Here is a 12,500-nt window from a genome sequence, read left to right as displayed (position 1 = left end):
CTGGGATAAGCCTGCGTGCCATAAAGCGTGTGTGTGTGTGTGTGTGTGTGTGTGTGTGTGTGTGTGTGAGCGTGTGCGTGTGTGTCTGTGTGTGTGTGTGTTCGTCTGTACGTCTGTACTTTTGTATCATGTCCGTGGGGAAAATAGAAAGAATATGCAAGAGAAAGAGAGATTCTGTAAATACACTCCATGGCCTTCCTTTGTGTGTCGAGCTTGAGGAATCGGGACACAGAACACTTGCGAAATGGCACAAACACAACATAACATAAGTTACACACCTGCAGGTACCTGCATGGAGTGCTATACTGTATGTCCGTGTGTGTGGGTCTGCAGCAGTCAGAATGAGTGGAAATCCAAACTAATCACAGTGCCTAAAACTGACTCACCACTACAATAAGAGTAATATGGGGGAGTGCTTCATCATCAGTATTAGTAGTATTTATTTATTAGTGCTATTATTGTTATTGGTAAAAATTGTGTAACTACTAGTGGCGACACTAAAGCTGCAAGTAACTTTATGATTTGTGTATTTATTTATCTATCTCCTATTTGTGTTTATCTGTTTGATGGCGAATGTAAACATTGTTGTGCTCAAGGCGTACTATTAACATGAGATTACTGTACACGTTTAATTTTTCAGATGATTCCTTGACCACAAGTTTCATTGTGATGCATCACCCCTCCCATACTCTAGAGGGCAGACACATACCAGCTTTGGCTCGTATTCTGTCTCAGTTTTCAAAGCCGTAACTTTACTGTCCGTAACTGGCAACAAAAGTCAACTCAACAAACTTATTGACACACACACACTGTCTGAGCAGTGTGTTACTGCTATTTACTTTGCAGCAAGAGCAGTATGCAAGTATACACCACTTTCAATCGAGAATATCAGGTTTTTGAACATTGCATTTTTACAGCACCCCGTCAGTGTTAATAAACAGACCGACTGCTCCTTCTTTTTATGGCTAATGTCTGTGGTAAAGTCAGTCCTCTCATTACCTTGTGCACTTTAGCCATTTGCAATACATTCTGTACATGCTTACTGCCCAATGCACTGATCTAAAGTGCCACCAGGAGTCAAGCTCTGCAGCAATCTTTGAAATAAATGTATTTTCCCCCCTTAGACTTTTGCAATGATCAGATGCTGTCAGCTGCGTGTTTCTCATGCCAATATGTTATTGAAAAGATAAATGGAAAATAATGATTTAAATTTTGGGGCTGCAATCCAAGATTTTTCTTTAGGGATTCTGTTATTTAGATTTTTTTCCCATGTATTTTTATGGAACCTCTTGACCTGTTGTTTTTGATCCAATGCATTGCATTTGTTTATGACCTTTAGATCCCAGATAGTCCCCACCTTGACAGAAATGTCATGGACACTCCCCCATTTTGTGTTTGGTAATATCTGTACTACTAATACATGCAGGAATATGATTGGTTGTAGTGCATCAGTGGGTATGCCACTGACCAATGGGCAACAGGCATGCGTAGCAATATTGAGCAAGATATCTTTATTTTATCTGATTATTATTTCTAAAGACCTGACTGTGTGTCTTTTGACAGATGCCTGTTTCGATGCAGATTAAACTGATTTCGATATTTTGAAGTCTCTGCATTGTCTTTAGTTTATTGTGTGATCCAGCACACATATATGTGCAGGTTTTTTATGGGTCCAGGCAAAGTACCCTGCTGGAAAAAGCAGCTTAAGCTAGGTTTTGAAACAGCTGGTAGCTGGTTGACCAGTTCAGACCAGCTCCCAGCTCAACATGGTTATGCTGGTCAGCCAGTTCAGACCAGTTCCCAGCTTGACATGGTTTAGCTGGTCAGCCAGTTCAGACCAGCTCCCAGCTTGACATGGTTTGACCAGCTCAACTTTCAAGCTGGCATAGCTGGATTTTACAGCAGCATTGTTATATCGTGTTGATATAACAATCCTCATCTCAGTCTTCCTCTCCACACCTCTTTATCCACATTGTTCCTATACTTGCTTGTCCATTTGTCCTTTGGTGTAACCCCATAAAACTTGGACATTTTTTAAATGCAATTGTGACAAATGATTTAAGGGACATGAGATATGTGGGAGAGGGTCCTGGGCATGTCTTTTGGTAGTGGAGGTGAGTCATCGGGGTCGTCAAGGTCGGTGTGCCAAGGGCTCCCAGGTCTGTAGCGGGATGTGGTTGGCAAAAGGGAGAGAGGTGGGGGGAATTCTGGGTAAAAAAGTACTGCAGCTAGCTTTCTGGGTGTTTACAAAGCATAAGTACTCACACAATTGATCACAAACAGTAGTTTCACTTGTGCCTTATGTATTCATCTCCAATGGGCTCTAGTTCTTGACCCAGATCAACATGCTGGAGATCTACTTCTGTACAACCCTCCACCGCTATAGCTGTTCTCCAGATCATGGTTAGACAGATTATCAGAAATACTTCAGCTCTTTGGACACTGCTAAAATGTAAAAATACTTCTGCAGATTCCACAAAAAGTCTCTCATTGAAAGGAAGTTCGTTTTAAGTATTAGTGAAAATGTTACTTTTAAAATTGTTAGTAATCGGGGGTATACATCACACTCTCACTCCCCCCTTAATGAAACCCTGGGAAATTCTGAAAAATCCAGCCACATTCTTCATCCCTCTTATCATCAACCTACCTTCACATTAAAGCTTTGGTTCACATTCATCAACTGTGTCAAGTAAACAAAATGGCTCCCTTCTCAGGTTCCCTGACTTTTCCACTAAAAAAGCTCTGGCTTTGCCAGATATTACTCTAACATTCATCCACCCAAAACCCCGTCACAAACACTTGAATATATTTGTACATGGATTTATTCAATGAAAAGCATACAAAACTTTACAACAACAAAACAAAATCAGCATGAAGAAATGAGTCACCATTACTGTGTATTATCAGTACTTTCTCCAAATCAGGTTTGCAATGAGCACAGTACCCAATACTGTTTAACAGAATGCAAAGCAAATAAAAGATACTGGCTTTCTTTTGGAACCTCTTAAAGTCTGGCAGAATTGATCATTTAAAAAAATAGAATTCTACTAAAAATCACTTTTTATTTGCTTTTTTAGCTGTTATTATAAAAACATTGCAATTTCTCCACCTGACCAGATTAGCATCACAATTCAAATACTTGTCTTTTCGCATCATATTTCAGAATTACCATTCCATACCATTGCCATAATTCATGTTAGGTTACAGTGCTTGACTTAATGGCAAAACCTCTATATACTGTACGTGTGTTGTCACGAGAGCTGGTTTCCCTGTCCGAATTAGTATCAAACATTTTTCCAGACGTGGTGTAACATACTGTATTGCTCTGAACTGTTAATCTCTAGAGGCGAGTGTAAAATGGTAAAAGGTCAAGTATGTGCTCATTAGGGGGCCGTGGTTTGAGCTTGGAATGAGAAGTCGCAGAAAGGAATGCAGCAGACCAGGAAATGGTACCTGAACAAGCAAACATACATGAGCTGAAGGAAACCATGCTTATGCCACAATCGGTCACGCGTGATTTAGGTTGGCTGCAGTGCTGGTTCACTGTATCTTGTACCTTGGAAGGGCGCAGGGCTGCTCATTTTTGTTTTTTAACTTTAAAGCTACCAACCGACACAGGACCGAGAAAGCATTGTTTCTCTGGATTTAAACTGCATTGTAAAATGTCCAGTGTTATTTAAACTCTAACAGAGTACATACGAGTCTAATAGTGACTGTCCGTGCCCTGTAAGAGTTGATTTCACACTGAACATTTGTGGTCTAATGAAATGCAGGCCTTGCAGTCAACTGTAAGTAAGCCTGTTCTGTTACAGTGAAACAGATGGAATGACTGAACGGACCCCTTTCTCCCATTAGTAAACCCAGCATGCTCAGATTGTCTTAGGGAGGGGAAGAGGGCACTGGGTTCTCTTGCTTGTTAGGTACCGTGACGGTAAGTTGCCCGTGGAGGGGGCCAAAAATCGTGACCCCTAGGGTGCGGTGTGTTTAAAATTTCTTGCCACTTTGGGCCCCCTTTTCACAAATTACTCCACACCACTCAGTGCTAAGCTCCCCTTTCATCTCACAGCCCTGGCGTGTGTCTGGAGAAGCGTTTGTCTCAAGCAGCACTCCCTACCCACCGTGGAATGTACACATTCTGTCTCCGAGATAAGACACCGAAAAAAAAAAAAAAATGGCGACAATACATTTAACAAGACTAGACCTACGCATGCCAAGTGCATTCCTTCACCGTCGAAATGTACGCCTGTGATTGTACGGCCGTCCAATTTCATTCGTATAGGGGGAAAAATTAACATTAGTGCAAAAATAAAATTTCAGGATTATACAAAAATACGAACAAACGACAAACAATAATACTGTGCTTCAGCCACTGCTCCATTGGCTGCCAACAGTGCTGTGTGTGACTTTAACCCGCCTACTGCACACTAGTACATTAGGTTTGCATGTCAATAGGTGCGTTCCAATACTCCAATACAAAAAAACGTATCCTCCTTTCCTTCACTTGTCTTCTCTCCCCCATACTTCTACATAGGAGATGAGGTGGTAGTGGAGGAAAAGTAGATACATTTTTTGAGTATCGGGATACCCTCGGTCTGCACACAGAAGGGTCAAGTGTAGAAACCAGGTGCCACAGTACCATCTTGTTCCTCTGTCTGCAGAAACCAGCCGTCATTTTGAGCTACAACAGAACCCTTGCCAGAGAGCCTGAATTATCTGTGCTCTCGCCTGGCTCAGCGAAGTACTACATGAATTGTCCAGTGTTCATTTAGCTCCTGTAAGAGTTAATTTAACAATGAACATTTTACTGTGTAGTTCTGGTCTTTTTCTGAAATTGTTCAAGAAGTTGAATGAAATGCTCAGGGTAGTATTTATGTAACTTTCAATATACAACCTACAAACATCAACATTTTGATATGATAGACAATCTTTGGTTTATAGTAAACAGTGGAGGATGACATTTTGTCCCTTACCTGGACAAGTACCATAACAAAGCCCCTTCACTCAGTTCTTTTTTAGTTATACACTTTGAAAATAGTTCCATTCTTTTTGTCCCTTTTTCCTTTATTCCCTTATTTTTCCTCCATTTGTCCTTCTTACAGCCCAGTTCATTTTCCACCCATTCCTCCTGTCGTTGTGTGATTTCACAACGTTCTGGATTTGTCTGTTAAGAGTCCATGGCAGTGATTTCATGTGTCAGAGCAATGCTTGATTTCAGGACCCGGAAAAATGAAGGATAAACCCCACCCCAACTCCACCGCTCCGTGATTGTTTCCCACAAGTCTCGTAATGGGCTCAACGTCTTTAAGGCTGCCACCACGCTGATGGCTGAAAGAAGAAACAAGCACCAAAACTGGGATCACTGGGAAGAGTGAGCATTTATACTCACTGCAAAAAACAATAAACAAGTCAATCTTGACAGGTATTGTAGTCATATTTAGAGTTAAAATCTAAATAGACTTAAAATAGACTTATTTCTTTTACTTTTTTGCTAAATACGACAAAATATTGCCAATGAGGTGAGACAGCTTGACTCACTTCAAGATTTGTCAATGGGGTGAGACAATTTTACTTAAGACACTTAAAATAAGCTAATAATTTTTACTTGAGAGAAAGAAATAAGATCATTACGAAACCAAAACACTTTTTTTGCAGGGATCCGTCTTCTTTTGTAACATTTATTTATTGTTCCTCGCTTCTGTATTGAGTGGGAATGTTGATCTTAAAGTAGCAACACAAAGTCTCTGGACGCTGAACTGTACGTTCCAGGCTTCTGTGTGCTCCTCTGAATCAGGTCTAACACTGTTTCGGTATTTGATTTGCACTGATTAGACTGTGCATGTTTTCAGCACACCGCCCCCACTGGTGGAACTGCGTATGCTGTTTTTGAAGTGCTTGTGCTCTTGATTTGTGCCTTGCTGGCATTGTGTGTCTGTGCTTTTTTGGTCCGTTTAGGCTCTGAATCCTAAATGTTCTGATCGAGATTTGCTCATACTGTTCCCCTCGGAGCTGGCTAGGAGCCACGGACATTTGGTCATTACAGGACACGCTGTCCATCATCACAAATTTCCCTTGAAAAGTATATACTGGAATGTCAAGTATGGAAAACATAATAAGTCAGTAAAAGTATAAGTAAATATGTTTTGGTCATCCGATCTCTGAAAAATACCTACATTCCCTGATACACTAAGTGGGACTGAGTACTAAAGAAACTTAAAGAAACTAGGAGGAGTTGTTGTGAACAGCCGCCATTTTGTTTTCAGGATTTTGGTACCATGCCAGTGCTGCGTTGAGTACCAAGATGTGTCTGTATTCACTAGCACTGTGCTAGGATAATGCTTGTGGGCGAGTCGGCCCGTAGTCCAAAGCTCACTCAAAGACCGATGCACACCCCTTCCTCAAACCTGCACTGAATCCGTTGCTAAGGAGAGCGTCCCTTGTGGGGGTAGGGGAATGGGGGAGGTCAGTGCCAGGGGACCTTCTTACACCCCCCTTCCCGGTCCTCCTGACCCTCCAGAGCAGGGTTTGGGCAGGGGGTGGAGCAGGGAGAGGGCTCCAGGAGCAGGGTGGGGGTGGAGGAGGATGCCACAAGATTGAGGCTCTCCATGGAGTCCGTGAGCAGCCTCTGGGCCTCGTGTTGGGGGCAGAGGACGTAGCGTCCTGGGTGGTGCACCTCTGCCGTGGCCACTGAGTCGAAGGCCTTCAGGGAGAAGGGCGGGGGAGGGGGCTCCCAGCCCCCCACGGCCCCCCGCTCGGAGCCAGGCTCCTCCATGTTCACGTACAGGATCTCATCGGCCTCCAGCGGGTCTGGCATCTCCTCCAGGGCCTTCTCCAGCTCGCAGCACAGCGCCTCGAACCCCGGCCGGTCTTTGGGACTCAGCAGCCAGCAGGAGAACATGAGGGAGTAGCTTTGAGGGTGAGAGAGAGAGAAGCGCGATTCAGACATCTGCCTTTGTTGTGATTGTGAGTACTTCCAAAGACTGTCTCAACTGCCAAGCAGAGGTGGAACATCCAGATCCGCAAAGTAAAAGTCATCCTGAGTATTTTGTTAGAATCACTTGGATTTAATAATTGGCACAATTTTTCAGCCAGGAAGATGAACTAATTGGTAAAAATCTGCTGAGTTCATGGGGGGAAGCAAAACATTGGCAGAACTTTTGCTTTCTGACCCCTGGACTGATCCACATCTGCACTTGTGATGGATTTTAAGTATTTCCAAAGACTGTTTAGTGTTTTCATAATCTAGTTCATTTGTTCATTTAACAGGGCACAACATAGTACTAAGTTGCTCATTAGCAAACAAAATATTACAATATGACAACATATTGTGCAAAACAACTTACAGTTTTCACCACAGTACGCCTGTCAAATGTTTTTTCAGGATGGTATTAGTTATTATATTATGTATGAATGTATTGTATCTGTTCTGCCTGCATCATGGTTGAAAGTCACTCACATGCTATCCAGGCAGTCAGGGGGCTGTTTCAGTCGGTTGCCCTGTCTCAAGTAGTCGTAGATCTCACTGTTCTCTACTCCAGGGTAGGGTGTCTGCCCCCTAGTGGCGATCTCCCACATCGTCACTCCAAAGGACCACTGAGGAGAGAGGAGAGATTCACAGCATTTATGTGTGTCTGTCCTGTAGACCCTGAAACCACCAAGCCTGCATATATATATGTATGGGACTCTGATCCTATAAATTGATCTCATTTATGTTCCTCAGGTGGTTACACACACAGACACACACACACACATGTGGCTCACCACATCACTTTTGGTGGTATAGACCCTGTCTGCCAGACTCTCGATGGCGATCCACTTGACTGGCATCTTAGAGATGCGGCCCTGTCTGTAGTAGTCGCCGTTGTAGATCTTCTTGGAGAGGCCAAAGTCGGCTACGCACACTGTCATGTTCTCGTTCAGCCTGGGAGAGGGAAATTGTAAGTGGAAAAATTTAAATTTAATCCCAGTTTCCAGGAAGAGAAAGCGGCAATCTTATATCAGAGCATGGACAGAGAGCACTGTGGGAGTTGTAGTTATTTACACTTCGGCCTCAATGCAGTGCTAGAGACTCACATGCAGTTTCGTGCAGCCAGGTCTCTGTGGATGAAGTTCTTGCTGCTCAAGTACTCCATGCCCCGTGCGATGTCTGTCATGAACTTGACCAGCATCTGAGATGGCAGGAACTGCCAGGTGGCATGACATGGAGAGAGAGAAAGGAGGGTAAGTCTTGAGAACGGCCAGTAAGAATGTTCCTCCATAAGAGGGCACTCTGGCCCCACATTTCTGAGTAACAGCGACGGAAAATACAGGTTCATGAATTATCACATAAATAGTTACTTTGTGTTGAGCGAGGCCAGTACAGCATGTTCCAGGGATGTTGAGTAGTGCTCTGTGTATGCATTAGGGTGGAGTAGTGGGGGAAGGAGGAGGGTATAGCGGACTGTATGTGTCATAATAGCTTACAGTTTTCACTGAACAGTACTGTTTTTTGAACCTATCCCCTCAGTGAGATGCTCAGCCAATTTGTTTCTCCATTTTCACTCCAACTGCTCAACCATAAAGGCACCTATGTGTGAAAAGTATTTATCTATTTTCTCTTTAAATGGTATTCTGTTATCTCTCTGGATGGTTTCTCTGACCTGGAACAGTGGCATCAGCCTACTGCTGCAAAAACAGCAGCAGCAGAAATAGGAAACCCTCACTCCAAAAAAAGGCCTGTCTTAACAAGTGTATTAGTCTTGTAATGAGATTCAAAGTCTTTTTTTTCTCTCTCTCTTTGTGAAGTAGAAAACATTAGCTTGCTATACAGTAAGTTACTGTTTGCTTGGCAAGTGAAATGTTCTTACCCCATTGGCGAATCTTGAAACGAGTCACACTGACTTACAAAAATGTAATAGGAATAAAATGTTAACTCTAAATATAAAACTTAAATACTTGTTGAGATTGACTTACTGTATTTTTTGGTTTTAGTTGTTTGCTATAAATACTTTTACATGGGAAGTGGCCTTAGTCAAAGGCCAAATTACTGTTTAGTACTTGCATTTGGTAGTATATAACCAAGTGTTACCCTCTCTTAAGCACAAGTGAAAGTGCACTGCACAACTATATTTTTCTGCTGAGTAATGACAACAGCTCCTCTGAACGCAACTCATTACAGTAAGTACAGTTTAGTTTATGTGTGAGGAGTCCTTCAGGTTTCCTCCCACAATCCAAAGACATGCAGGTTAGGCTGCTTAGCAGGGTGTTGCTGTAAACGAGCATGTGTGCTCAGTCAACCTACGCTGCAAAAATAAAGGCCAGCTTATAGTCCAGCGACAGGGCATAGCTGCAACTGACAACGTGCAATGAATGTCACCGGTCAGGGGAACATTTTTTTAATACTCTGGGCAACTGGGGTTTGTTTATACTTTTTTGCTATGGACAACAAGCACAGTCTACGTTGGCCGACAATACAGCATTCATGAACGTTCCGCTAGTTGACCAACAATCTGTCATTGGACTACAAGTTGGTCTTAAAGGTTACATTAATGTTAATGTTCTCTTGTTTCTCTCGATAAAATGACCGCAGACTGACCACAGGGGTGTCCCCCAGCCGGGAGTACAGCAAGTAGCTGTGCAGGTCTCCGTGCTTCATGAACGGCAGGATGACTACGGGAGACGGGAAGCCCTCGCTCTCCACCGTCTGCAGACACACACCTATTCACAGGGAAAGGGGACAGGAAAACAGGACAGAGTTTAGACAGAATTAGAGTGTTTCTGGGATATTTGCTTTCCTCATGGCTGATTTTGGCCTCTTTTCTCACCTAAGAGCCTCATGACGTTGGGGTGGTCGAACTCCTTCATGCAGGCGGCCTCTCGAAGGAAGTCCTCCATCTCGCTGCGGGTGCAGATGGCAACTAATGTGGGGTTTAGGATGCGAGGGACAAAGAGAAAGAGACAGAAACAGAGACACAGAGAGAAAGAATATGAAAGAGACACAGAGAGAAATAGGGGCCTTCAAAATAATGCACTTGCATACACTCCTTTACAAAAAATTATATATAAATAAATAATATATAAAATACAGAATATTTCTGAAGTGTATTGCAATTTGTTTCTGTCCGAATATTGAATATGTTAATTTACTGTATATATTACTTGAGCTCTAATGCACATGTTTGCTGTTTTCGCGACAGGACACTCACTCTTCATAGTTTTGACGGCCACTTTCAGCACATACTGCTCCTGGGTCAGCAGCCCCTCCATCACAGATCCAAACTCGCCTGAAGATGAACAAACAGTGTGAGGGCTGGTGGGCACTGCAGAGCAGTTATGGATTTTAAATACTTTAATGCTGTTTATGCTGTTGAAACTTGAAAGCACTCTTGGAGATGCCTGATACTTTCTAACGAAACACTGTTCACTCATATGAAAGATTTCTGTTCTGAATATTGATGTAAATAGATGCTACTTCTACTAATCTGAAGGAATTCTGTCTAAAGGGTTAAAGTATTTGATTTGGTTTGCCTGGTCTGTTATGGAGTTGGCATGGCTTTGCCTGGTCTGTTATGGAGTTGACATGGCTTTGCTTGGTCTGTAATGGGGTTGACATGGGTTTGCCTGGTCTGTTATGGAGTTGGCATGGCTTTGCCTGGTCTGTTATGGAGTTGGCATGGCTTTGCCTGGTCTGTTATGGAGTTGGCATGGCTTTGCCTGGTCTGTTATGGAGTTGACATGGGTTTGCTTGGTCTGTTATGGGGTTGACATGGGTTTGCCTGGTCTGTTATGGAGTTGACTTGGGTTTGCCTGGTCTGTTATGGAGTTGACATGGCTTTGCTTGGTCTGTAATGGAGTTGACATGGGTTTGCCTGGTCTGTTATGGAGTTGACATGGCTTTGCCTGGTCGGTTATGGAGTTGACATGGCTTTGCCTGGTCTGTTATGGAGTTGGCATGGCTTTGCCTGGTCTGTTATGTAGTTGGCATGGCTTTGCTTGGTCTGTTATGGAGTTGACATGGCTTTGCCTGGTCTGTTATGGAGTTGACATGGCTTTGCCTGGTCTGTTATGGAGTTGACATGGCTTTGCCTGGTCTGTTATGGAGTTGGCATGGCGGCTTTGCCTGGTCTGTTATGGCGTTGACATGGCTTTGCCTGGTCTGTTATGGAGTTGGCATGGCTTTGCCTGGTCTGTTATGGAGTTGACATGGCGGCTTTGCCTGGTCTGTTATGGAGTTGACATGGCTTTGCCTGGTCTGTTATGGAGTTGACATGGCTTTGCCTGGTCTGTTATGGAGTTGACATGGCTTTGCCTGGTCTGTTATGGAGTTGGCATGGCTTTGCCTGGTCTGTTATGGAGTTGACATGGCTTTGCCTGGTCTGTTATGGAGTTGACATGGCTTTGCCTGGTCTGTTATGGAGTTGGCATGACTTTGCCTGGTCTGTTATTGAATTGACTGGATAGTGCCATGGCCTCACCTTCACCCAGTGTTTTTCCCAGGGTAAGTTTGTGTCTGTCCACCATCACATCCTGGAGCTTCTGCTTCAGCTCGTCACTGATGACCAGACTGTTCACTGTGGAGAGCAGAGTTACACATTACACATTACAGTGCTGCCTTAGAACTGAGCCCACCTACCACATAATGAGAGACTACATTTAGTATCACTTCACCCCTTATTATAATATAGCCTGATGAAAATTTTCAACTGAAACAATTTAAATACTCTTTAAATATAAGATATACTGCATGCAAAAGTTCCCATCTTTCAGTGTAATAATTGACTGGTATGCGTAGGAAGTCAGTGTAAAATAAACTATATACAGTAAGCTTTTTTTTCCCATGTGTCTTGCGACCCATCTCAAGCCCTCCCACGACCCGGCCAACAGTTTGGTCACGTCATTCCGGCTGAATCTGTATACAGATCCCATTCCTTCCTGCTCACGTTATTCCAGATATGGGATTCAGGAGCTACAGCTGCAGGGCTTGAGTCACACATTCTATAGATTAGGCAGATGGTCTCAAGCACCGTACCCCCACCATTCTCCCTGCTTCTAAATGACAGTAGGTACCAGTTGGTAACAGGAGTTTCCTGTGCAAAATGATAATACGAAAATCCCCTTCCATAGCATTGCACTTCGACACACCACTTCATGGTGTATCATATTGGAATGTTTTGGCTTCATAAGTACGAAGACACAATGTGCAATGTTAAGAGTAGTAAACATCTGAGTATCACATATTGATGTTATTGCTGTCTTGTTGTTTAGTATGACAATGTCCTATGTGTTGGGATCCTAGTAAATTAAATTAAATGAGCATCTGGTGGATCTATAGAATCCGTCCCTCCTGTAAAATCCAGCTATGACCAGCTCAACATTGCCAGCTACCAGCAGTAGCTTAAGCTGGCCAAACCATGTTGATCAAGGAACTGGTCGACCAGCTGCTAGCTGTTTCAAAACCTAGCTTGAGCTGTTATTGTCAGCAAGGATCATTTTCAAACCCCTACCCCGCTACCCTGTGAGCGAAG

The 12,500-nt window shown here is 43.3% G+C and overlaps 2 protein-coding genes across 2 annotated transcripts in view; one reads left to right on the top strand and one right to left on the bottom strand.

Moving 5' to 3' along the window:
- LOC133133347 (ryanodine receptor 1-like) overlaps positions 1-1,606 on the top strand; it is a 97,391-nt gene extending 95,785 nt beyond the window's left edge. Inside the window, exon 107 of the mRNA XM_061249449.1 lies at positions 1-1,606. This exon is cut by the window's left edge and continues 87 nt beyond it. Coding sequence (XP_061105433.1) covers positions 1-9 — 9 coding nt within the window. The 3' untranslated portion in view covers positions 10-1,606.
- Positions 1,607-2,804: 1,198 nt separating this feature from the next.
- The window catches only part of LOC133133225 (tyrosine-protein kinase receptor UFO), a 39,455-nt gene continuing 29,759 nt past the window's right edge, over positions 2,805-12,500 (bottom strand). The window contains exons 13-20 of the mRNA XM_061249324.1: positions 11,451-11,546; positions 10,182-10,259; positions 9,801-9,893; positions 9,572-9,693; positions 8,071-8,180; positions 7,759-7,918; positions 7,454-7,590; positions 2,805-6,905 (exon numbers count right to left, since the gene is read on the bottom strand). Of these exons, the coding sequence (XP_061105308.1) occupies positions 6,461-6,905; positions 7,454-7,590; positions 7,759-7,918; positions 8,071-8,180; positions 9,572-9,693; positions 9,801-9,893; positions 10,182-10,259; positions 11,451-11,546 (1,241 nt within the window). The 3' untranslated portion in view covers positions 2,805-6,460. The remainder of the gene's footprint in view (positions 6,906-7,453; positions 7,591-7,758; positions 7,919-8,070; positions 8,181-9,571; positions 9,694-9,800; positions 9,894-10,181; positions 10,260-11,450; positions 11,547-12,500) is intronic.

Source organism: Conger conger, chromosome 7 (genome assembly GCF_963514075.1).
Source record: "Conger conger chromosome 7, fConCon1.1, whole genome shotgun sequence".
Classification (NCBI taxonomy): domain Eukaryota; kingdom Metazoa; phylum Chordata; class Actinopteri; order Anguilliformes; family Congridae; genus Conger; species Conger conger.
The sequence above is the reverse complement of the archived record's forward strand: the minus strand, read 5'-3'. Positions and strand labels throughout refer to the sequence as shown.